Source organism: Temnothorax curvispinosus, unplaced genomic scaffold (assembly GCF_003070985.1).
Source record: "Temnothorax curvispinosus isolate PA1 unplaced genomic scaffold, ASM307098v1 QBEX01010681.1, whole genome shotgun sequence".
NCBI classification, from domain to species: Eukaryota; Metazoa; Arthropoda; class Insecta; order Hymenoptera; family Formicidae; genus Temnothorax; species Temnothorax curvispinosus.
In genome coordinates, this window is record NW_020220461.1 from 271,637 (window position 1) to 297,694 (window position 26,058).

The 26,058-nt window shown below is 49.5% G+C and overlaps 1 protein-coding gene across 2 annotated transcripts in view; it reads right to left on the reverse strand.

The window, feature by feature from the left end:
* LOC112460629 (serine-rich adhesin for platelets-like) overlaps positions 1 to 26,058 on the reverse strand; it is a 117,119-nt gene that overhangs the window by 25,549 nt on the left and 65,512 nt on the right. Inside the window, exons 1-2 of one of the 2 annotated variants that reach the window (XM_025025414.1) lie at positions 20,243 to 21,812; positions 11,123 to 12,563 (exon numbers count right to left, since the gene is read on the reverse strand). In XM_025025414.1, coding sequence (XP_024881182.1) covers positions 11,123 to 12,292 — 1,170 coding nt within the window. In that variant the 5' untranslated portion in view covers positions 12,293 to 12,563; positions 20,243 to 21,812. Of the gene's footprint in view, positions 1 to 11,122; positions 12,564 to 20,242; positions 21,813 to 26,058 lie in introns of those variants that run through there. The other variant, XM_025025415.1, reaches the window with a different exon arrangement.

A 26,058-nucleotide genomic window follows, 5' to 3' on the forward strand; every position in this document is an offset into this window, starting at 1 on the left:
CGGTCACGTGCAGGCTGACAAACAAACTGCGGGCTCTGTGTTGGGCAGGAAATGGGGAAGGGCGAAGCGGCATTTGCCGAAAATCCACGCGGCGAGAGGAAACACAATGGACCTCCAGTTGACCACGCGATCAATGAGAGGTTTCCCCGAAACCCACCCTCGGCATGAACGGTCCGCCACCTCTTTTCCAAGGTCGACGATCCCGGCAGGCCTCTTGGGCCTGCGGACCATTATACGGGCCCAGAAACGGGCCGGCTCGGGTCGGGACTTCACGATGGGATTAAGCAAGCCTCTTCGGTCGACGGCTTACGCCGTTTCGAGCTCCCATTATGTCGGAACGTACGGCGGTGTGTCGCCATGTGCAGCGACAGTCGGACGCTCCATAAATAGAAATTTCGGGTTACGTCGAAGAACGGCGTCTCAAGTGCGCGAGCAATAAAATATTTACGTATGTATATATGGCTTTCGTGCAAACATATCTTGACGTAACACAACATCTCGAATTGCGTTTTCTGTAACGTTCTAAAAAAAGGAATTAAGATGAATGAACTGAATTGTACATTAAATATTTCCCGATTCTTTCATTTTCTAAAAATGCAGGTTTTATTTTTGCGTCGTATATCTTCCGACAAATGTGGAACGCTGAGAACTTATTTTTCGCTATCCATTGTACAAAAAAAAATTAGAAAGTTTGTCGAAATATAGAACGTTTAATATAGAACCTTCGACGAAGTCTCGATGAAGAGATGACAATATCGCTTTCCAGAGAAGCCGGTCCGAGAGAACGCTTCCGGTAGCCACGGCCCATAAATTGGTACAGCGTGCACACCACGGAGCACCCTCGGTGGTGTTTATAGCGGCGGATAACAAAGAAAGTAACAGAAACGCCGAAGTGGTAAGAGAGGCACGGCTAATTGGCCGTGGATACCGGATACCGGGTGCGAGGAGTTTCACTCGAGAGCTCGTTTCTATCTCTCTCTTTCCCTCGCCGTTCTCGTCTTTCCCGCGCGCGGCATTCACTTCGGTCCCGACGATCGCCGTCCCCGGAGAGCCAGGAAAACGTGTGCCGGATGCTCTAGTGAGCCTTCGCACCGACTTGAGGGGGCCGGTCGCCTCGGGGAATCGAACAATTGCGCGACACCAAGGACTTGATCACCACGACAATAATATTCGCAATATGAAAAGATATGATATTTTCCGAGGTAAAAATAAGAAGTTAATGCTTGAGGAGAAACTAGAAAGCTACTTGATCCTTCGAAAATACAAATATTTGTGACTTCTTAATAAGAGTGTGATATATATTAATTAAAATAATTAATATAATAAAGAATGTAGCGTTTTTTAATGTTTAATATGTCCCTCTGCTATGTGGTTTCAAATAATAACTTTCGTTTAGAGATGAGTATTAAAAAATTTGAAAACGATTCATGAAATACTGAAGATTTATCCCAAGATATATCAAATTACCGTTCTAAAGTGATATATAATCTAATAACGTTCCGCTACAGATTTTTGAAATATTTTGAGACATTTTGAGAAACTAATCTCACGGTTGTCGAACAAGATATCGAAAGATATGTATGCCATCGTTATGTTTATAGTAATTTATGTAAGATGCAATAAAAGAAAACAATAATTAAATTCATTTTATCACATTTGTAGTTTTTGGTATTTATTTCATAAATGTAAAATAATAATGATAATAAAGGTAATATTATTCTATGTTATAATTAAATGGTTATGAAAGAACGCTTTTAAAACTCAGACGTGATTATTGATTAATCTCCTCTAACTGCATCTAACTAAACCTATTTTTTCCTTCTCCTTCTTCCCTTTTTGCGGATCCGCTATAATTCGCGCGATAGCCTTTCAAAATCACGTCGTTTCTTGAAACTCCGAAGAGCACCCGGCGATTCCGCGGAGAGAGAGAAAGGTAATCTCGGTAGTAGCTATCGCGAGCGATACGGCAAATTCGGAGTATCCCACGGGGAGTAGCGATCCTTGTTCCTCCCCGCGGGGCTTCCCGGATGGGACCGCGAGTGCGGGTAAGTAGTTCGGGAGCTTATTTGTAGTGAAGGGTTCGGCGCGCGCGCGGTCGTTGGAAAGGGGTCGATACGTATCGCGATTTGCCGCGCTGCCGGGTTATCGGATGAGTATATCGGTCGGGTTGGCGAGAAGGGCAGGGGAGGTAGGGTGAGGTAGAAGGGAGGTCGACTCTCTGTCCCTAACCCCACCGGGCTCGACTTCTAGCCTACGTCGCCCAAGCACCTAAGCGCCCACGTCCGCATCATCGGGTGTCAGGCCGCCTACGGTAGATAAGGATCATCAAGGCGTGCTCTATCGGCCTCATCTCTGGCCACCCTAACTCTAACAATCTCTCTCGCGCGCGCTTTTGGCTTCGGCCTCTTCTCTCGGGACATCAGCGACGGAGAGGAGCGTAGAATACAGCTCTTCAGGGAAAAGCGAGGCGCAGGCGAGAGAGAGAGAGAGAGAGAGAGAGAGAGAGAGAGAGAGAGAGAGAGAAAGAGTGAGAGAGGCGGAAAGAGAGAGGAGTAAAAGGAAGAAGGAAGAGGACGACGAGGACGGAAGACACCCGTTGGCGTTCACGCCCGGAACGAACGAGAAGAGAAGGACGGAAGGTTCTCCGCGTCGCACGTCGTTGCACAGACGAACCGAGGGATACGGAGTCTATTTTTGTCGGGTGGCTGCGGCGGTGGCGGGACAAAAAGCCTGCGGCTTCCACCCCGAACCTCGCGTCTCTCTCTCTCTTTCCTTTTTTTCCAACCGCTTTACCCTGCATTTCCCTCTTCGTCCCACGCTTTCGTCTGCCCCGGCTCACCGTCTTCTTTTCTTCCCTTTCGCCACGGGTCTCTCTCGCTCTTTTTTTCTCTTCCCGCTACGCCTCTTTTTATGCCACCGCACAGCCCCGGTTCGTCCCTGTCTCGCACGTTTCCCTCTTTATCCGACACGCACTATCACCCCATCTCTTTCTCTCTTTCTCCCTTTCTCCACCGTTCTTCCTCTCCTCTCCTACTCCCGAACTCAGCCACCTCCGTCGTTTTTTTACCGATATTCATCCGTCTCCCTTTCTCTTCAATGTGCAAACCGATCGCGCACGCGAGCGAGCGAATGAGAAGATCAGAATCACGTAGAGAATGAGTAAGAGAGATAGAGAGAGAAGGAATCCGAATACTGTATACACATGAGCGAGCGAAAACGCGCCGCGGGAGAGCCGGCCTGAGAGAAAGAGAGAAGAGAGAGAGAGAGACCAGAGGAGGGATGTACCGGCGAAGAGCGATGGGATACGCCGCGGGCGGAAAGAGGAAGAGGAAGAAGAGAAGCGGTGGTTGCTAAAGCGCGGACGTGCGAGCGGGACATCGGCGAACGGGTGGAACGTGAGATAAAGCGTGATAGAGAGTCGGAAAGAGAGCGGAATAGATGCGCTCGGGAAAGAGAGAGATGGAAGGATGGAGAGAGAGAAAAAGATAGAATGCAACGGGCGGAGGCAAGCAGGTTGGGGAAAAAGGCCGAGGCTCCCTCGACGGCCCGCTACTAATTGCCGCCGGCCGCGGTTACGTGCCGCGCGTTATAGCCGCCGGAGTGCGCGAGGGGGGCCGGGGCCGGCTGGGACCCCAGAACTCAGCCGCCCAGAACGCTCAGCCGGCCCGGCCCCCGAGTTCTTGGCACGGTGCGGCGCGGCGCGGTGTGGCGGCGCGACGCGTATACGCGCTCTCGATCCGCGCGCTTTCGTTCCGCGTAACCGACGCACGAACAGCGGGCCGGTATGTCGGACGGTATGCGAGCGATCGGCAGAATCTCGTCGCAACGACGAAATTCGTCCCGCTATCGGAGGCATTCCGGCCACGGCTCTAACGGATACGTGCGCCGCCGATGGGAACGCGTCGAGAGGAAACGAGGCGGAAATTTAGCGGATAGATCCGACGCGAATCCAACTGGCATCTAGTACGGGATTGACACTTTTACGCGAAGAAAAAAAACTTAAAGGCTGTCTACATTTACGTTGCATTAGTAACACTCTGAGAATTTCACGCATTGTCGATGTGTTTTATTTCTCAATACTATCGTTAAGGAAAAATTTATTTGAAATCTCACTTTTTGTCATGAATCCGTCATAGAACAATTTCACGTTCTGTATAAATAAAACACTGACAGAACTATAACATAAAATGATTTCAAAATAATATTTTAACACGGAGCGAGATGTCATCTTCCAGATGTCCGTTAATTTTTCAAGCGGAAGATATGCATTCCTAGCGGTATTCCGGGGATGAACGAGAAACTCCGCTTCTGTTAGTTCATTTACACCGTAAGCGTACCGAGTTAAGGCCCGGAAATCCAGGTTGCAGCGTCGTATTTCACGCTACCGTGGCTGCTCCGCCGCATCTACACCGCTCGTCCTATCCGTGTACCCGGCACAACGAGTTTGTTTCAATACCCGGCGAATTTCGCGTCGTTCCGCTTTCTTCGCGGATTATTCCGCGACGAAACAATCCATCCCCCGGACTTGCACTCCTTTCGATCCCCTTTGAAATACGACGACGTTAACCCTATACATTTTAATCTCTTGAAAAAAATGAAGCATACACACTATTTTCTTGATGCTTTATGCTAAATCTGATCTCTATATTTGATAAAACAATCCAAACGTTTCTTTATTTACTAATTAAATACTTATTCTTGAAGAAAAATCAAGATTACATTTTAACGTGATTAAAAATTTCTCGGACAAATACCCGAAATACACTTTCTAGATTTATTTGGAACTCGGCTTTGTGGAATTTACACCGCAGAATTCGATGCGATCGAAAGGGTGCTTCAAATAAATCGAGAGACAAACGTACGCATTACATAACAATGTGGCAAATCGGCGGCACTCAATTCTAGTTGGTCGAATACGCGGCGCGCTCGGAGTAACGAAGGGGTTAATCTCGTGGCATTAACTCGAGCACACGAACGAAGAACGTACACTTTGGTTATCGATACGGAGATAACGGCGATAACAATCTTTACCCAACATTACCGTCGAGATAAAACTGTAGACATGGCCTAGCTTCGCCATAAATCGCGTGCACTCTCTTTCTCTCTCTTTTTCTCGCGGATTTTATAAATAAAATTCTGCTTGCGCAATGGCTCGAATTCCGTCGTGTCGTAAAGAAGAACATTGCGCGCGCGCGCGTGTGTGTGTATGTATGAGATACGGCGCAATGGTCATCTAACTTCATTTGCATCTCTGGGCTTTAGGGAGAAAACATATACCGAAAATTAGGATATCGTTTTAATAATAAAAAGCGCGTCAAAAACTACAGTTATCTTAATTTCAGTAACTGCACGAAAAGTATCTCTCCAATTTTTTTTGTAACATGATGCAGTCTCTCATCATCTTGTCAAAAACAGTATTTGAACGTTATTTACGACGTATTGCAAAAACTTATTTTTTAGAAAAATTGCTGCAATTATTTGGTAATGAAGAATTAGCTTTCTTTCCATTTCTCTTTGCGCGTACGTGTACGTGTGTGTAAAGCATAATTTTAAAAAGTTGTCTTTCGGGAATCGAGCACGAGTACCGCCCGGACCGGGCGGGAACGCTAAAAATAAAGATTCCCGCACGAAGCTCCCGTGGTCGTCCGGAACCCTCCGTGTTCGTCCCTCAGAGAGACCTCACGCGTTTCTCTTTAGTGCGTGACTCAGCGGGGCCGAGACACGGCGTATACGCCTCGAAGCCACCCTCGTTGTAGCCCCCTCCGTTTCTCTCTTCGCGCCGCCGCTCGTTCTTCTCATCGGATCCCGTCCGCCGCGCCGGTGCCCGAATGCAACCAGGCGGCGAACCCTGGCGCTCTCGACACCAACACAATACGCGTACACGCGCGCACATACGCGTGCGCGCGCGCATGTACTTTCATTATCGAGGCAGGGGCGGTGATAATAATCAAGCGCCGCTGGGCCGCCGAAGCGCCTAAGGGCTGTCGAAGGGCGTTAGGATCTCATGTGGAGAATATATCAGCATCGAGTATCATTACGAAAAGCGACTAGTAGACGTTCTTATTTTTTTCTTCGTTTCAGCGATAATCGAGCAATACGGTTTATGTAACATTAGTATTGTCTGAAATCTACATTCAAAAGTCAGAATTTATAGATTATAATAATTTTTTTAGAGATAAAAGCTTTTAGTCAACACTCTATCTTACAGGAAATATACACGTCGATTAGGATTGGCGAGAAGTAGCAAAACTAAATATGATAATGCGGTAAATTGAATATTATTGTAGATATCAAGTAATCTTCCATCCCCGCAAGTTTTCCGATGACGATTCTTCCTCTATAAAACATCATGTGATCTCGAAGTTGGCGTATTTACCTCATTAATGGTGATCTATTCGCGAACGAAAATCGTCGCAAGCGGAGAAAAAGAGACGGAACGAAAAACGGAGGGAAGGAGAGGGAACCATTAGCGAAGAATTCGCAGCGTTCGCCAAAAATGCAGAGAGCCTCGTCGGATCCAGTCGTTTTACTCGTTCCGCCTTGCTACTCTCCTCCCGGTCGAGGAGGTCAACTGTTTTATTGGCTAAGGGTCGCGGCGCACGCCCTCGGAGCCACGGTTTCGGTTAACCGAGCCAAACCCCCGAAATCGGAGCGACGAATTATCGCCTTGGTAAACCTCCGCGCGCGCAGACCGTCTTTTTCCTTTATCCGTCGTCGCCACCTATCGCGCCGGATGTCCCAGTTCCCTTGCCCCGTTGATTAAAAATTGCTCGCCCGAGCGCTCGCAATTTTCCCGAGAAATGTCGTTGTCAGCAGTATCATACGTTTGGCGTTTAGTTTTAAACGTAGCTGTTTGATTATTGTGTTCAGGCAAAGAATGCTATCTTTGTATCAGAGAAGACTTAAAGAAAGAGAAAAAAAATGAATCGGATTCAATAATATGTCACGAGAGGACAGCCTTATATCCCCTCTCCTCTCTCCTCTCCTCCTCTATACATTGAATATAAAACGTACAACTTATATCAATAAATTTATAATATATCGAGATTTTTTAGTCCGTTTCCTTCTAAATTAAATAAAATCTCTTTTCGGCATCAACGACGGTGTATATCTACGGATATTTTCACGTAGCCTGCATTGCGGTATCTATGAAGGATGCACGTGGACGTATGATTGTCGCATTTTTCACATATTCTTATAAAATATCAACTCGCCGTACGCACATTACGTGTCTGATCACTACAAGCCAACCTAATAACACTGCAATTCGAGTAGCGCAAGAAGAAAAAGGTTTCCGCCGCCGCACGCACGAGAACGGACGAACGGACGGAGCGCTTACGCACGTGTGCTCACCGACACATACGCACACACATAGGCGCGTACACACGGCTCCGGCTACACGCCGACGGGCCCGTGCTTGTACGGGACCTTTAGCGGCTCGCAAGCCGCAGTCGGGACGATCAATGACAACCTCTCTTTCTCTCTCTCTCTCTCTCTCTCTCTCTCTCTCTCTCTCTCTCTCTCTCTCTCTCGCACGCGCGCTGCGTCCTCGTCAGGTTCACCGTAGGCATGGTTAGTCCGCTTTCTATCTCTGTCTCTCCACTCTTTCTCTGTCTAGGCTTCATAACCGCGAGAGAGAGAGAGAGAGAGAGAGAGAGAGAGAGAGAGAGAAATGGGAAACGACGTAGCGAGATGAAAAGAGAGAGGAGCGCTCCCTCTCAATCAAGATAGACGCGCGAGAGGCTTAGCACCGGGAGAGGAGGCGAACACGAGCGCGGTGGCGGCGGTGGCGGCGGCGACGGCGTTTCTCTCCATGAGGGGAGCAAGCGAGAACGTCTCGAAGCCACAGCCGACGGAGCCCGACGAGAGGGGAGACTTATACCGCTTCGGGTCTCGGAGTCGGAGTCTCGTAGTCGGCAAGCGGGGGCGGGGTGCGGGAAGGAAGGAAGGGTGGCCGGTGTAGAGACTGTGGTGCGAGAGAAATACGAGGAAAGCACGGAACCACGTAGCAAGACGGAGAAGAGAGAAGAGCGCGAGCGAGCGCGGTAGACGGTACACGGAGCGGGACGAAACAACGAACGAGAAAGGATGCAGAGAGAGAAAGAGAGAGGGAGGGGGGGGGGGGAACGAACGCGGAACAGGAGGAAGCGAGGCAGGACGGACGGGAGGAAGAGCCGCGGCCTGTCTGTGCCTCTGCTTCGGAAAGTGACTAATGACTAGCCGGCCAGACCTACTCTCCTGCCACCCTCGAGGCGAGCGAGCGAGCGAGCAAGAGGGACCGAGTGGAGCAGAAGAGAAGGAAGGGCTCCTCTCTCTCCCGTGAGAGTTATCGCGGTGGCGAACCTTTCCTCTTCGCCGTTGTTATCTCGTGGCCCTCGACGACGGTCAACCGTGAAAAATGAGTGTCGCGAGCGGGTGATATTTTGCGGGACGCCGTGGCGAAGGACGGAAATGGAGCGGGAGAGAAAGAGAGAAAAAGAGAGAGAGAGAAGAAAGGAGGATGGGAAATCTCGGAGGCACGCAAAATCCCGTGGATGCTGCCGCCGCCGCTGGGCGGGATGAACGGGGGGAGGATGGATCCTCTCCGCTCCGACCACCCGGGACAGTGAATCCCGATCGATGGCGAACCGAGGGCGGGAGAGCGAGCGGAACGGCGGAATTCTAAGCGCGCCCGCCGCGCTCTTCCTTTTCCGTGAGAAAGAGTGCCGCTTCGGCGCCCGGAATCCCACGGCATCGCGATGCGCGCGTCAAAACCTCGCGAACGGCAACCGTAAGGTGTAACTAATAGAATTGCGATTTTAGAAGAGACGTAGAAAAAGATATCTAGCATAGTTCCTTCCCTTTTCCGTTTAACGCGTACTTGCAGATTGCTTGCAAAAAGAAATTTGCTGTATCTATCGTTACGCAGAGATTAAAAATGTAGACGACATCTCTGAGTTCAATAATGATCGTAGCTCATATCGCGGTTCCTCAAACTCTACGATAACGATAACGACAAAATGCTCGGCGAACAGTCGAGCGAACTTTGACTTTGCGTTTCGACGAATGAAATTCGTCGATTCGGCGATTTATCGATGTGGAAACACCGAGTAAAGTAAGGCTGTGCTCTCGCTGGTGAATTGAAGGAACTTGAGGAACGCGATATCTGATTTTTGTGAGATTGGTGGTCGAGTTACGTGACGTACGCTACGTTAGATAGTACTGTGTAGAAAGCGTCCGCCTCTCTCGCGATAGAGTGAAATGTAATTGAGCAACGGGGAAAAAGTATACGCTGCGAGAGAGCGTCTCACTGTTCTACACCTCTCACAGATATACGAATGATAACGGCATCGTGTACTTAGCTCTGATAGAAGAAACGATAGTGACGAGAGAGCGAGCGCTCGCGACACGAGCGTTTCTCAACAATATAAGGATATAGGGATAAAATTATAGCGATAAGTTTTCGTTCAGCAAGCATTTTGAAAACGTCGGCCGTATCCAAATCAGTCAATTTCATCCACCGAAAATATAAATCAATTTTGCAGATTAGATTATCGCTCCGTTTACCGAGGTTATCTGTAACCTCATGACCAGTTTAATCAAGACATTCCGGCGCGAGTAAATCGCAGGATATTCCCCGGAATATATCCAGCGCAGGCTCGATAGGGTGTGCATGATGACGTGGTGCTGTGTAATAGCGAATTCGGTTGGATGCGGTAGTGCGCACTGGCGCACGTTAAAGGCTGTCGTACACAAATCGACGTAAAGGCACGGTACATAAGCGAGTCGGACCACGAGAGTGCAATCTGTCGCATTGTTTGAGAGAATACACGCTCGGCGTTTCGTTAATCCAGGTGTTTGGCATCGCGCTTTTAAACCCAGATATATTATAGCGTACGACAGGCTTTAATCTGCTGCGGAGCGCGCCTAGTGCATCCAATCGAATTCGCCGTGAGTAATTTAGCACGTTATCGGACGGCCTTAAAGTAGCGTATCAGACGTATACGAGGAAGCCTGAGAACGAAACGAAAGCGAGAGAGAGAGAGAGAGAGAGAGAGAGAAAAACTCTCGTGGGTTTCGTTTTGTCGAATTCCGTGGCGAGAAGACGCGGATAGAAAATCGCGGAAGTGTTACCGACCGAAGAGGCGAACGACGCCGTGCAAACGGTCCCTCTCTATCTCCCTCATTCTCTCCCTTTCTATCTCTCTCACTCCGGGCTTGGCAAAGCTCCGGAAACTGGATCGAAGCGCCGTTGCACCGACGGAGAGCGTCGACGGATGAGGCGGCGGCGGCGGCGTCGGCCACTGGCCGCACCGCTCTGCACGCGCGTATATACATAATTAGACGCAATTAAACGACCGCCTTATCTGCACACGACGAGATCTCTTTCCCTCTCTTTCTCACTTTTTCCCTCCCTTTTTCTCTCTTACTCCTCAAGCGTGCCGCGCCCGAGATCTCTCGTGGTTTTTCCACTCGCCATGGAGATAAATCCGACCGACCAATAAACCCCGCGTTTCAGTGGGCCGCCGCGGTAAGTTCTCCTCTGCACAGTGGGTCGCCGCGTGCAAAACGACCAATCTGCGTGGATATAGAAGCTCGAAAGTCAATTTTCCAGGAATAAGGATAAGAAAGTAGAATTTACGGGCTGTATATAGGACAGTTTCGTCGCGACGTTATTACCGTTCTCCGCGTACGGTTAGCGCGTGGTACAGTAAAATTATATTATAACCGTACCTTTTCTGATCGTCTTCTTTGAAAATATCGCTTGGAAAGTATAAGAAATACCGGAAGAACGTTTGACGCATTAATGTGTCAATCTTGGCCTCCGGTACAGACACTACGGTAAAAGTAAAAACTTGAGAGGCGTGAAAAATCTGTTTAATTTCATCCGCGTCTCTATATTTCAAGCTAAATAAGCTCGACAAAAGCGAAAGCAACCACGACGCATTCCGACGTGGAGCTTATTGGTCGCGCTTCGTTTATCGGTTAAATCGCGCCGACTCGATCGAGATGAGAGATTATATCTCGATGCCTCCCGCAAACGCCCGCTAACTTAATCCTTTCGGTCCCTCGTGGGTTTTACCTGAGGGACGCGTCTCTCGCGCTTACAGGAGGCCAGGCTAATCCGCTTGGACGTACTCACCTTGTTGTGCGGCAGCTGCGTGGGCACGTAGAGCGGCGGATCCAGACCCGGACTCGTGACAGCGTGACGCCCGATAATCCTGTCGGCCGCTTTCGCGTCGTAGCCTTCCGGCTGGCCAATGTGAAAACCTTTGCTCTTGACCCAGAAGCGGAACTTGCTGTTCTCGGCGCTGTTCACTTCCTCGCCCCGTAAAGTCCTCAAGATACGGGCGTACTTCTTGATGGTGATCGTCTTGGTCTTGGCGAGATCGCCGTACGTCTTGATCACCCACGGCTGATAAGCGTTGAACATGGCGTCGTTTTGAAATTTCCTCGGCGAAGCGGCGGTCCCGTCAACCCCTTTCGGGCCTTGCGCCTTTTGCACGCCGTACGGGCCGCCGTTCACATTCGGTGATGACATTCCCGAATACGACATTGCCATTCCGCTCTTCGCGTCCACCGTGGCGGTACCGCTCGCCGTGTATCCGCCGTTTAACGAGCTTGCGGCGCCGGAAGCGGTCAACGAACCACCGGTCATGTTGGAGATGTCGAGGTACGAAACGGACGAGCTCTTGCTGAGGTTCGTGGCGTTGCCGACGAAGGTCGCCATGGAGGTCGACATGTAGGGTGGAATCGGCGTAGGTGGCATGCCGAGGCTTCCGGCGCACAGGCTGGCCGTTTGTCCGCCCGTCAAGCCCAGCCCGGTAACGGAAGCGTACGACGGCACGTCCGACATGTTCGACGTGGTCGGCCAGCTGGTCGAGAGCACGGAGCTGTTCGATATATTGCTCGTCGACGAGGAGGCGGCCGTGCTGGTAGCCGTCGAAGTGGACGACGATTTGGTCTGAGTAGCCGATCTCGAGACGGAAGTGCCGCGACTCTTCGAGATCTGGCTGTCGGTTGAGATACTCGTGTTCGTCGAGACGGAGGACGATGCTGAGGAGGCGGGGCAGGAGGCGCTACCGCCTTTCCCTCCGCTCGTCGAAGTCCCGCGGGACTTCTTCGTCGGTGGCTCGTCACGAGTGCCGCCATTCATCGAGTTCAGATTGCCGTGGGACGGGCTGTTGTTGTTCTCGCTTCTCGAACGCTTGCTCGACGACGACGCGCTCGTGGACAGTGATTGGCTTGAAGGAGTCGGCGAGTTGTTCACCGGCGCTCTGCGACGCAGGCCCATCGTCGTCGCGCTAGCCATGTTGTGCGTGTTTTAGGTGTCGGGGTTCTGCTCACCGTTATCCTGCGACCGGTACATCGACACTGGACCAGCACACTTCGGGGCACACCACCAAGATCACACCACAGAGATCATTCACGATCACTCGTAACACCGCGAGATGTTCGTACGATATTGAATAAGTCACTCGCGGCCAGCGATGGTCCGCGCGAGTATCGTCCAAGAAACCCCTCTCGGCGTTTCTCTCCTTCAGGAACGGCGATAAAACGACGGGCAAGGTGATGCTGCGCCCCTGAAAACAAAAGAGGGACGAAATGTGACGAGGAAAATTAGCTATGCGCAATTAAGCGGCGGAAACGTTTAAAGCGCGAAGGGCGCCGCTAATGGACTACTAGCTGGAGTAGCTGGAGACTATCGCCAGTGGGAGAGGTAGATTATAGCTGCTCGGGGATATAATACGCGGCAGAAATTCACTCGGGAAATTGACTGCCGTCGCCTTCCACCAGTTCCACCTTCTGTCCGATAATAGACGCGCGGCGTGGCGTCTCGCTCGCGCGCGTGAAACTCTCACTGTGAATAAAACTCTCCGTTTTAAGCGATTCGATCGCTCTCGCCTCCTTCCGAGCTTGTACATCGGGGGATCGTAGACCCGTTAACACCCAGCGAGCGCGGTCGTTTATTTCGAAAGCTATAGCTATAGCGTATACGCAAGCAAGAAATCTCGCTGGAATGAGTAGGGTTGTTTTGCATTTTTAGCTCGCTTAGATCCATTTCGTTTGCAAACCCGCCGCTCTCTTTTGAGATAAACGGTTCACATACGTACTTTTTTTTAATTTTCAAGAGCACAACTGAGACGTTGTTATTACAAAGTTATAAACGATGCGAAGAGAACCTTTCTCGGAAGGGAAGGATCAATTACTCTCGCTTATGTACATCATTCGCGCCTGAGGTAGAAGCCTCGCGCATCTTCGCGGATATCACGTTTCAACTCTAACCGCATATGAAGAAATAGGGACTTTTCGCAAGAGCGACATTAAGGATAGGCAACGACGCTGGCACAATTAGCCAGCAGCTTACACGATGTACTAAACATGGGGAAACCGGTTAGCCGCCGCGACCTTCCTTTCGCGCGTGGGCCATTTTTGCGTCGCGCGTATCTGCATGACCGATATCGGGCTAAAATATTGTGTACCACCACCGTGTGTGTCGTTCGAAAAGAAAAAAAATATCCCGATGCAGGACCGAACGGCTATTGCTCTCAACCTCCTGCAGCGAAAACCGGTGGCGGTGGGGCCGGAAAATAATGAGATATAACGACCTAAAAATGAAGCCACCCCTTCGCACGGTTCTCACCCCTAGATTACGCATCGGGCACCCTCGATGTCACGCCCTCCGGCGAACGTTTTATCTCTCGCTGGTTCTATCTAGGATCGAGATCCCCGAGATAAAACTGTGACGATTCGCCTATATTCATATGCCGAATGTAAATTTGTGTAGCGAGGTGGGATGTGTGTTCGGAATCACCGCAAGTGTATCGAAGATCACGTACACAGTGCGGATAAACGCGGTCGAGCGGTACAATCCGCAATTGCGGCGCGTACCTAAGAGCGGGAGCTAATTCAATAAGTTCGATCGGACTGTCTGTCCACCTTGGGTAGTTCGCTAACGGCCCGAGGGCGACACTTAAAGCCCCCTTGGGTCACAGAATATCAGGATAATCCTCGAAATACTGACCGGCGAGTCGTCCCGCACCGTGGCGAAAGGATATCAAAATGAAATCTCTCGGAGACAGCCAATTCCATCGATGCAACTTTGGGCTATGCTAATGCGCAAATTGTTGAAAATCGCGGGAGACATTCAATGAGAACGACTTGAGCCGGGATAGACGTGGGATAGCTGCTTCACTAAAACTCTTAAAGATAGCGGGAGAAACAAGATAGCGAATCCTATTTCATACCTTGGCCGGTATTCATAGTCTTCAAGATCGTCTTAAGTAATGTCTTAAGACGCTAATACGGCTCTGTGATTGGTTCATGACATCTTAAGATTGAACTTAAGACGGTCTTAAATAACTATGAATACCGGCCACACTTGTCTATGTAAAAACAGCTTATAAAATAATCGACGATCAGTGTTATTTTTTTATTGATCAATAAAATCGACTGTGATTTGTAATCAGAGACTACATAACAAATAAAATGTATAAAAAAAAGAACGATTAATTTATCTTTTATATGCGCAATAATTGTTTAAATGGATTTATATAATTATTAAATATCATAGAAATTTTTTTATTACAAAGAAAATCGCTGAATATCGCTGAAAGTCAACATAAAACTGATAAGACACAAAGAGATATCCATAATAAAGACTGGTTATTCTAATGTCAATGATGCAGACCGAGATATATCCCTAATAAATACTCCAGCTTGGATCGTTCGATATGCCCCGGCAGGAGAGTCACGCGATGAACTGGCATTGGGACGGATTTCTTATTTTTGCGATTATCGCCCTCGGGAATGTCAATCAGCGAGCCGACTGGTCGACCCGAGAGCGACTGGATTCCCGAGTAAAATGGCAAACCTCTGCGGTTTACGCCAGACAATCGAGAAACAAGCCCGCTGGCGGAAACTAATTCAATGAGGCCGATCGAAACGTCTAGCGCGGTGGCTGGCATAATGGCCGGGTCGCGATGTACGCGATTTCCTTCAATTGACAGTGAGCCAAAGAGGGAGAGAGGCGAAATGGAAGGCTGGATACGGTCGAAAAGTCACGGTGATATCATCGCCAGATAACCGACATTGTCCTGTCGCGGAGATACGATCGCGCAAACGTGCGAAAAGGTTTATTTCGAGAGCCGTGATCCCGGAGCGCCTTAATTAACGGCTCGATTAAGCAGTTATTAACTACCACAGTCGCATTTAATCCACGCCGCCGCGCCGGACCGCGAGCTCGTAGATAGAATCAATTGAGAAAGACCAAAGATAAAATAGTATGGCGGATTATTTGTGCTGATTATATATATTTTTAGAAGGTAGGTATTAAGATATGAAAATGATTTCTTCAATTATGATGTGACATGTAATGAAAAATATCATATTTAACGTGGGAACAGTCATCTGGGATTATTTTTATACCTCAATTAAAATCATTGTTATTAATTATATATTGCATATATTTCATTGTTCTATAATTTATTAGTATTCGAAAACAGTATGTACGTGGATTTACTCAATATTTTTTGAAAAAATAAAGAGAAACCAAAAAAATGTTTTAAAAATGAGAGAAGCACATTAAAACTGGATGTGAGCTTCCAAGCATTTTTTTTTAACACGGGTATAAAAATCACCCCACGTGACCATTCCCGGGTAAATGGAGTCAAAAAAAAATAGTGTTAAATATCTACGTGCGTGCATGATCTGTAAATAACAATAGATATATCAACAATCTGAAAAAGCGATAATCGAATGGCAACTCAATTTTTAATCAAATCGATAATTTGCAGAAATATTCATTCAGCAATTATCGAAGTCTCATCAAGCTGTATTACATGCAAGCTTGTTTGGGATTAAGTCTTGGAATTTGGGATTAAGTCTTGGAATTTGAGATTAAGTCTTCGTGAGAGCAACTCTAGGATCTTGAACGGCCGGCCTTCTCTCGGAACGCAAAATTTTAACGTGTCGAGGGAAACTTAATAAGCGTCTAAAGCACGAAGTCGAAAATTAAGTTACCTCGTCGCATTCCGATTTCGTTGAACGCAGTAGCGCGCAAACGCTCGCTTCGGACGGAAACCCGACGAGGTGAAAAAAGCTGCGAGAGCCTGCATTCGTGAGTGGGTGACCCGATTAGGTTAGCGGCGGACTACGCTTAGATAACTCGCGGCGAACAATCGGGAGACAAACCCCGACAAAGTCCCGAGCGAATGCCGGGGGGGGGGGAGAAGGAGAGCAAATTCAATAAGACCGATCGAACCGTCCCCGTCCGGCACGGTAGCCGGTATAATGGCCTCGGTGCGCGATATATCCGCGCGCTCCTTTAGGTGGCAGAAACGGGGCCCCGGGACGGCGATATGTCTCGGCTTAGAGCCGCACACAAGTCACGTAGTGGCATGGGACCACCACCGAGTATTATAGCACGTCCCCTGCCGTCCCCGCCGATTCTCCCCCTTCGATCCCCTTTACCGCGTCGCTCCATCTCTCTTCTTCTCTCTGTACATATCGTCCTCTCTTTCTCTCTCGCTCGCTTTCTGTGTCTCTTTCCTTCTCTCTCTCTCTCTCTCTCCCCATTCGTGTACATATTACTCGGCGTATAATGTGGGTGCCACTCGCACACCGAGCGGCCGGGTGTCACGCTACGTGCTTCCTGCCCGTAGGCTATAATGCGACAAAAGGCCTTATGTCCGCCCGCTCGTGGGACACTCGTGATCGCAATGTGTAATCAAGCTCGCATGGCCACTGTATTACCACGTACGCCCACCCGTTGTATGCGTGCATACGCGACAGTTTCGGTTATCCGTTTCCCGCGCAGGACACCACCGCCCTCCCGCTCCACCCCGTTCTCCACCCCTTCGTCCTTGTCCCACCCGCCAATCGGTTTCGTAACGGCGGCTACTGATCGGCAAATTCGCGGCTGTTATTTCAACCGGAGAGAACCGAATGTTCTTTTTTTTTCTTTTTTATCGCGAGTAAAAGTACACACACGATACACGGAGTATTTCTGAAATAAGGTCGCTAAACTTTGAATGAGAAAAAATCGGACAATCATAAATCTAGCGAAACATCCTTTGTCCGCCGCAGAAAAATATGTCTAAAATTTCAAAGAAGTTTCATTTAAATTAAATATTGTTTCCTTTTTTATTTTTTTTTTATTTTTTTTTTAAGGAAGTGTTAGAAATGGTTTCTTTCATCGAGATACGCGTTTCACATACCAACATTTCATAACTCAAATATAGATTTATGAGTTTATGAACTTGCTTCGACGTACGAATTTTCTCTGTAACGTGTTGTAATATAAAATTAATTCATCATATCACGTCGGATATTGTCTATAATACGAAAAAATAGTATTCACATATCTAAGTTTATCAGATATTCTTACAAAACTCTGACGTAGATGAAACACGTTTATAACTCGGAAAGAAGCCAATCTATGATCATATGATCTTCGTTTCGTCTCTCAAAGTGCGCAGTATATTCCCGCAATTTGGCGATCTATATTACGAATATCATATGCATTTTGAGAAAGAGAAAACATGTTATTCTACTTAATTTATTCGAAGTAGCAAGCGATATCAAGAAACACGTTTGAGCCTCACGACAAATGTCACTCACGACAAACGGCGACACTTGACCGAAGAAAAAACGTCATTTCTTTTCTCGTTAAAAAAAGAGACTCAAGTTAGGAGCACGTGCAATTGCCTCTTGAAAAAAATTTTTATCTCTCAGACGATGAAACTAAAAAAGATGAAGATATTCGCTAGTTGGAACGACACTCGCGTTTATTAGCTTACCGAGTCGACTAGTTGAGACTTTCTACCGTCGTAAAACGAGTTGTTTACTCCGCAGTATTAAAATGAGAGTATATAAATGAGAATTCGCCAATTGCCGAATTCACGACGCGGTTTCGAATTTCGAGCGAAAATCTGGTCGCAAATGTTTCGCAATTGCGATCGGAAGTGCGTCAATCCTGACAATTTCGCGCAAGTCGATAGAGCTGAAGGAGTCGAAGCGATGATAGGCGAGGCAATTTACGATCAATATACAGACACGTGTTTTCGACGCGCGGCCAGTTTACGTAAAATTTCAGGTGAACGTTCACGGGAACAAGATTACAACAGACGCATAATTAGCGCGAAGAGCACAAAATCCCGCAAAAACAGCGCGACCCACGGTAAATGTCGCCTGTAGATGTAATCGCGCGGGACTCGCCGAAAATCCTTTCGTATAAACGCGACGAGTTTTATTTTCAAGCGTTGAAGGATCAACGTAACGCGATCACGAGATGCAAGCGAATCTGCGCAAGTATCCTGGTCTTGTTGCAATCTCGTTCGCCGTAAGAGCTATGTGAGAAGCTATATCCGTCCTTAACTACTTTTATCGATCATCCATCAGACTATCGAGACTATACCGTGAGATAGTTTGATTAGTTGCTTTACATCCAATCGGGTCACTGCCTAAGAAGGATTATAGACAAGAGGTAATGTATCTTCGCGACTAATCGCACAAGTACGGTGCGTACGTTCTTTGATGTTTAATTTCTCCGACCTTGCGATTTCGAATCTAATCATTTTTTAATAAATAGCGTGCGCCGCAGTTAAAAACAATAGTTAAAAACAAACCTGCAAAAATCTTAAATGTTTCGATCTTTAAATGTTGCCGCGTCCATAGAATGTGCTGTGCAGGATTGATCGTTAACGAGAGTTTATCGCTAAAGCGGTTTTATCGCAAGAAATGACGTTCCCATCTAACGCACAGAAGCGTCGAATAATGCGGCGAAATGCCACGCATTAACAAACTCTTTAGAAAAGAGCCGCGTATGCGGGATCAGGACGCACTATCGCCGATAATGACACGTTACAGAGGCACCGCAAACGAGCGCTTTGGATTTTCAATCCGACCCCCCGTGTGCGTGTTTTCCACATCGTCCGCCTACGTCGAATTAAACCGCCGGTGAAAAGAACCACGTTAAACGCAACAATCGCGTGCGATCGAAAGGGCGGCATTCTCATAACACTTCGAAAACCGATAACGAGACTTTTCTCGGCATTTCGCGACGAGGTAATGCGCTTAGACGCGACAAAACAACACTCCGCCAAACGTCTCGACGTATTCTCACCGCTCGCGCTCTGACGATTCTCTCCGCCAAATCAAATCACATCCGGTTGGGAAAGTTAAACTTTTGTCAGAAGAACCACCCCGCCTGAAGGATCGACCGATTACATTCACCGCGAAACTGGCGCGCCATTCGCGAAACGGCGCGGCGCGGCGGCCCGTTAGATCCCGTCGGAGAAACCGTCGAACGCTCTCCTCGCTCGAGTCCCGAAGTGGCAGTAAGTTGAATTCCCAAACGGGCGGGTGTGGCGACCGGCCCGCAACGGGCACCGGAACGGAGCGGACGAACGCCGCTGTCTCTCCTTCGTCGTTCCCTCCTTGACGTGAGAGCTGCCTCTCTGTTCCGCGAGAGGAAAAGGGAGGGACAGAGAAAACAAACGAAACGTAGTCCACTCGGAAAATACGAATTTGGTCTTCTCGATCCACCGTCGTTCGCGCCGATCGATCGATTGTCGTCGAGAAGCGTCAACCTTTTCCGGTCACAAAGAGATTTTTCAGCGCGCGAATCTAAATGTATAAATCGCGATATGATGGAGCCAGATAGAATATGACGCGCAAAAATTAGAAACAGAACGTATGATCGACGGTTTTCTTTGGCAAAGAAGTTGCTGCGTTCGCGGGATTTTTCTCGGTATCAATTTTATTTCGGAATGCGACGATAATGCGGAATATGCATGAGATATCGATTACTTTATAGCACTTGTCTATACGGTATGTTGCAAAACCGTACTACTTTGGAATAGTTTCGCGAACAATTTTGTTGTTAGAGTTTGTCACTGTGGATCGTTTGATGGATAAATAAAAATGCCGATTGATGTATAAACTAAAAAATCATGTATCACTCATTCACTATAAGAAGGGGATTAAACGCCGACAATCGCGACAGCTCGACGGATGATCGACAAGAGCAAAAACCATGTTTTACATTTTCCAACAGATCTTCCACTGATCACGTTTGTATATCACGAGTGAATTCCGCGAGAATTCTTTCGTTGACGTTTCGTTCACCAATATTAAACAATAATTTCCGGCGGACGAAATGTCGCGCGCAAATGACAGAGCAAAATTTGAAACATTTCCGAGAAAACGCAGAAAATCGCGCGAACAGCCAGACAATCATAAAGTAATGATCGAAACTCACTTGAAAATCGTCGTCTTCACACTGTCACATCGAAATCACACGCATGATCGCTCATGCACTGGCAACGACCGGCGTGAGATCCGCGCTCCGCTCACGAAGTCGCTTTCGGGACAAAGAGTCCGGATGGAGATCGGAAAAAGAGAGGGAAAAAAAACGAGATCTCTCTCTTGGCACTGTCACCGATCCGCAACGTAACGCGGGGCTTCTTTCGTGTCCACCGCGCGCGTCCACTGAGTGTGCGAGATCCGTGCCGCGTGTCTGTCCGAAAGTGTCACCTCCCTCTCTATTTCTCTCTCTCTCTCTGTCTCTCTCCCCGGACGACTCCGATGTGCCGGCGAAGATCCGTGAAAGGAGGAAGAAGAGGCGCGAGATCGTTCTCGCAACCCGGTCTCGCGTGGACGAACGCCGTCGGACGCTCGGTGGTGGCCACTTCTTCTGTGCTTCGCTTTCCTTTTTTTCTCGGCTCTCGTCTTCCACCGGGTAACCACCAGCCTGACGATGTTGACGTCGCGCGGCAACGAGGCGAGTAAAGGAAGACCACGACGGCGACGGCCAGCAGGAGGAAGAGCGGCGGTGGAAGAGTAGAGGAAGGCTACGCGGGGGTGGGGAGGGAGGAGGAGTAAAAGACAGAGCAAGCGAGAGAAAGAGAGAGACAGAATGAGGACAGACGGACAGAATAAGTGAGAAAAACAGAGAGGGGGAAAGAGAGAGAGAGAGAGAGAAGGACAGCGAAAAGGAAGAATCGGAGCAAGAGCGAGCGCCGGCAGACTGGGTTGACTCGGTGGCCGAGCGGTATCTCACCCGCGAAAAGCGTCCCGCGATCAGGTGACAGCGGGAGTACACACCGGCGTTACTCCCGAGAGCGAGAGGGAGAAGCGGGACCGACAGACGAGAGAGGAGTCGAAAACGGAGAGGCAGGACAGCTGGCTGTGGTAGCGAGACGAGGACGGCCGAGTCGCGAGCGGAACGTGGAGGGAGCGTAGAGTGGCGTGAAGGAGGGACCAAGCGGGAGGCTAAACACGTCGGTGAGAGAGGGATAGATAGGACGGGACGCGAGAGGGTGAAAAACGAGATGGAGAACGAGCCGACGGAGATGGGAGACGGAGAGAGAGCGATAGCCGGTGCTCGTGCGTTCGCCGAATGTAACTCGACTGGCAGAGGAGGGCGAGGAGAGGCTTCGTCGGGACAGAGTGGGATGCAAAGAAACGCCGCGCGCTACGGACGGAGAGGGAGAAAATTTCAAGAGGGAAAGAGAGGACTACTTGCGCGCGTGTGTGTGTGCGTGAGTGTGTAAAGCTAGAGAAAAAGGGAGACAGAGTCGGAGCGGCAGCGAGGGAAACGAGGGAGAGCGACCGTGGGTGACGAAGAAGGGCGAAGTGGGGTGCCGATGGAGAGCCGACGAGAGAGCGTACGAGCGGGGTGGCAGAGGGTAGGGAGGCAGAGAAGGGCTCCCTGATCGCTTCTGAGTGCAAACGGTTCGGCGTGCGGTGGGACACTGGCAGTCAGTCGGGCGGGCGGGCTGGCTGAAACTGCTGTGGATAGCGGGTGGCGAGCGGCGCGGCGCGGCGCGATACTCCACGGAACGGTACGGGACGGGCCGAGAGCGCCGAGCCGGGCCGGGACCCCCATCTAACACACGCGCGCACACGGACGTGCGCGCGGCGCACACACGCCGAAGGCCGGGGCGCTCGCGTGTAGTCGCCACCGACAGAGGCACCGCACGGAGAGGCGCGGCGAACACAGACGCGCATTCACACGGATAGAGTCGGAGTCGGGCTGTCGGACGAACGGTCGGTCGGTCGGTCGGGTGCGGGATGTCGGGGGAGGAAGGGCAATGAGCAAGGCAGGCAGGCAGAGGCAGGCAAGCAGCAAGCAGGCTCGTCTCTCTATACGAGTCTCGGCGCGTTACTACGCCAACGGCTCTGCCTGCTTGCCTGCCCTCGGCTCGGCACGGCTCGGTCTCGCTCGGGCGCCCGCACCGCACTAGCCCGACTCTACCCCGCTATCCGTCTCTCCGTTCGTCGGTCGGGCTCTCTATGCCTCTCCGTCATCCTCGTCGCTCTAGCGTGACTCGTCTCTCGGCGCGGACACCTCTCGTTCAGTCGTCTGACTCCATCGTCCCGCTACTCCGACCGCCACGCTGCGCCGCGCCGCGCCGCGCCGCGCCAAGCCGAGCCGAGCCGAGCCGAACCGAGCCACGCCACGCTACCTCTCACGCCGTTCGAGCCGATGCTCGGCCGATGCTCTCTTCCGTAAGCGCGCACGCTTGTCTCCTTTTTTCCACGCTATATCCGCCGCCTCTTTCCTCTACCTAGACCCCATGTCGCGATATACTCCCTCTCTTTCTCCCTTCTCCGTTACTTTTTCTAGCTACCGCCTTTTCGATCCTCTCCGCGGGACGTCTGGTTTTCTCCGTCAGAATCGTCGTTCATCGTCATCGCGCTCGCCGTCGTCGGGCCTTCATCGTTTCATACATGTCCCCGTGCCAATTTGAAGCCATGAAGGTCTTTTCTACACGCGGGCGCCCACACCGGAACGGTGGCATGCGGTAGGCCTGACGTATCTATGCGCCTACCGGAATTTTCTAAGATTGGACACGATGCAGAGAAAAAGAGCGATGTTCGACAAAATGAAAAGAAGACCTAAACTGTAACCCTGTGACCTTCTTTTCTGTCTTACAAGTGAATTTTTTAAAAACCACAGATTCCTCTGGCGACATTCCAAAGATTGCTTTAACGTCGCAAATCTTACACCGTAACTAATTTTGAGTCCCGAGTTTGAAGGTTCGGCATGATGTGGTCGTTCGTTATCTGCTTTTTCTTTAGTTTTGCGAGTATTAGCGCTGAATTATTCAACGCGCATCGTGTAAGTCTGCGCAGAACCTCGGTCCTTGAGAGAACCCGGAGAAACGGACCGTCGCGATTACGCTTGTAACTGAACTCGAGACTTTCCTCATCACTCGCGGATTCACATGGAAATATTTCTTGGAGTCCACGAGAATCGAAGACAGTAATTCCAAAAGAATACTTAGCTTAAGATCAGAAGGATTAGTGCTCTCTTTGCCACGCTTTTCTCCTATTATATTAAAATTTCCCGACTTAGTACTTTATATCGAATAAAGACAGTTTTAAATGGAGAAGAATTTTATGTAGCATTCTTGCCAGGCGATAGAAATTCCCATTATACGATAAATAATTTGTTAATTCGTGGTAGGACTTGCAGTTACTAGGTAACCATTGCGGCGTGCCACTTCAATAACAACAATGAAAAGGACAAGCTTGAGATGACTATTGAAATTCGACATTGTTGCGTGACTAACCTTGTCTTCCGCCTAAACTTCGAGATACGGTACGCGCGGAGGGTCTTGACACTTTTGAGAATTCATTGCAATGCTTCCGACCTGGGAAGGAACACCACTTAGCTATTCCGAGAAAGTATACATCCCGCACACAAACTGCGAAAGAATAGTCGATGCACGCCCGAAGTTGCCTTAATCTCTATCCTCTTCTCCGCCCCGCGTCGCTTGAAACGACAGACTTTCAGGGTGACTTCACGCTCAAGCGGTGGTGGTCTGGTAGGAGAGAGGAAACAAAAGACGAGAAAAAGGGACGTAGAACGGTCTCGGAGCGTGAGCGCGAGCGCACAAAGGAATCGGCGAAATCGCGAGGTATAACGCCTAGAACAGTAGGCGTTTCGTTCGCCGGTTAAAACCGGGAAGAAACCTCACGGAAATCGCGCGTTTCGTTTCAAGTATCGTCGAGGGAGAGGAGAAAAGGAATCGCCGCGAAGCCGATGCGAAGCGCGACGTCACGGAACGCTCCTTTAGAATTCCGATTATTCAGAGAAAGCAGAAGTCGGACGCGCGCGCGCGCGCGCGCGGAAGAGCGAGAGATTATCGGCGGCAAGCAGGAGCGAGCGAGACCGAGTGCGCGGTAGGGGGCGGTACCCCTTAACACCGGGCACGAGGCAAATAGGGGGACCAGCTGTGTTCTATCCTTGTTCGGGTTGCTCTAAGGGGGTCGAGGATTATTAAAACGGACGGGGAACAAGGAAGAGAGGCAGGAGAAGGGAAGGGGGCAGCCTTCTACTGTTACGGTGCACAGCCTCGGGAACCGGTAAGCCCCACTACCCCGCGCCTCTCATTCTCTCGTTCCGCCTGTCTCTCCTTCTCTGTTCCTCTCCTTCGGCCTCCCTGATTCGGTATTCAAGTTGGAACCGCGGTGCATGCTCTCGGTGCATAAAATGCCCCCTACAATGATCCCAATCAACTGTGGTGCCCATACGCGCGCGGAGCTCAGCAATCAGGACCGCTTTGATGACGGCGGCCAAAAATTCGGCATTAATTCAATGAGAAACGCCTCATGGCGAATCGATACGAGCGATCGATCGATCCGTCGATCGGCGACTCGCCGTCGCTCGTTGTGAATCGCACGCACCGCGAAAGTGGATCATCTATCTTGATCAGCAAGCTTGAAAGCCGAGGCATTCTCAAATGAACGTTGAAGCACTCCTCAAGCGAAAACGTCCCGTGAGGAATAAGCCGCGAGATACCGCGATACCGCAGATCGCAAATAAAACATGATCGATAAATACCCCCAAAACGTTGCCGAAATAATTCGTTTTGTGAAATCGGCACGAGTGCGTAAATTGGAATCTGTCTACACCTTGCGATTCCTTCGACACCTTGTGTCTTCTGGGCACAATGAAAAGCCGTCGGGCGCATGTAAGGTTGTCTTTTAAAGAACGCAAGGACGCGTTACCTGCGACGGAAAAGAATTCTTGCCTTGATTCTTGCCTTGTTTAGATGGGCCCTTCCCAGACAAAAGAACCCAAGTGGAACTATTGCGAAGTCATCGTAGAATAGCGTTGGCTTCAAAGCTAATGCTAATATTATGATACGAATGTCGAGTTTTAAACTGTTGATCCTTAAGAACAGCACCAATCTCACTGGCTTATTCAAAAAGACACGTTTGATCTAATTTTCGTTTGCTCACCTCGACTTGATTTATAGACTACAGAACCTTGGCATCCATTGGATAATGTTCTTTTGTCTATTTATATTCCCATGTATAAAACGCAAGTATAATCCTCATGCATTTAAAACGTAGCGCGAATTCAATCAACAGTATCTCTTTGTACTATTATAAACTCGTCGCAAGTTCCTTTTTATTTTTAACTATATCTTTCTCATTCTCACCCTTCTCAACCTAACTTCTATTTCATTATTATGCAATATTGTAGAATTTTTGTACTCGCTCCAAAAAATTTAAACCTACAATTTAATCTAATTGTAAGCCTAAATATATAGACGATACTCTTGCGCGACTCAGTTTTTCTTGTTCGACGCAATAACGCGTCCTCGATCCAAGTATATTCATACCTCTCCACTTAAGCGCCGAGCTCAATCACGCGTGAACGTTCTAGAGAAGATTCCCTTTCTTCAGACGGGATAACCGACACAGGCACGGTCCGTGGACGGCGTTTAGAAACAGTCTGGGATACCGTTCCGGGCGACGGGCACAGGCCGGTGCGGCGGCGGTACCGAGCGACGACCACTACGAAGGATCAACACGGCAACGTCCCGTCACTAATTACATTCTCCTCGCGCAATCACGGTCGGCGCGTACATACACCGTGTGCGCCGCGTTTCCGCGCGAGCGTCGCCGCTCCACGTACACACGTACACAGTCACGGAGTCACGCTGTCCGCTGGCGAAAGTCCAAATCTCTCGGCAGATTAAAAGCTTCTCACGGCGATTCTCTTGACTGGAGTTCCTCCCACGTTTCCCTGAAAAGTCTCTACGGAGCGAATCGGCG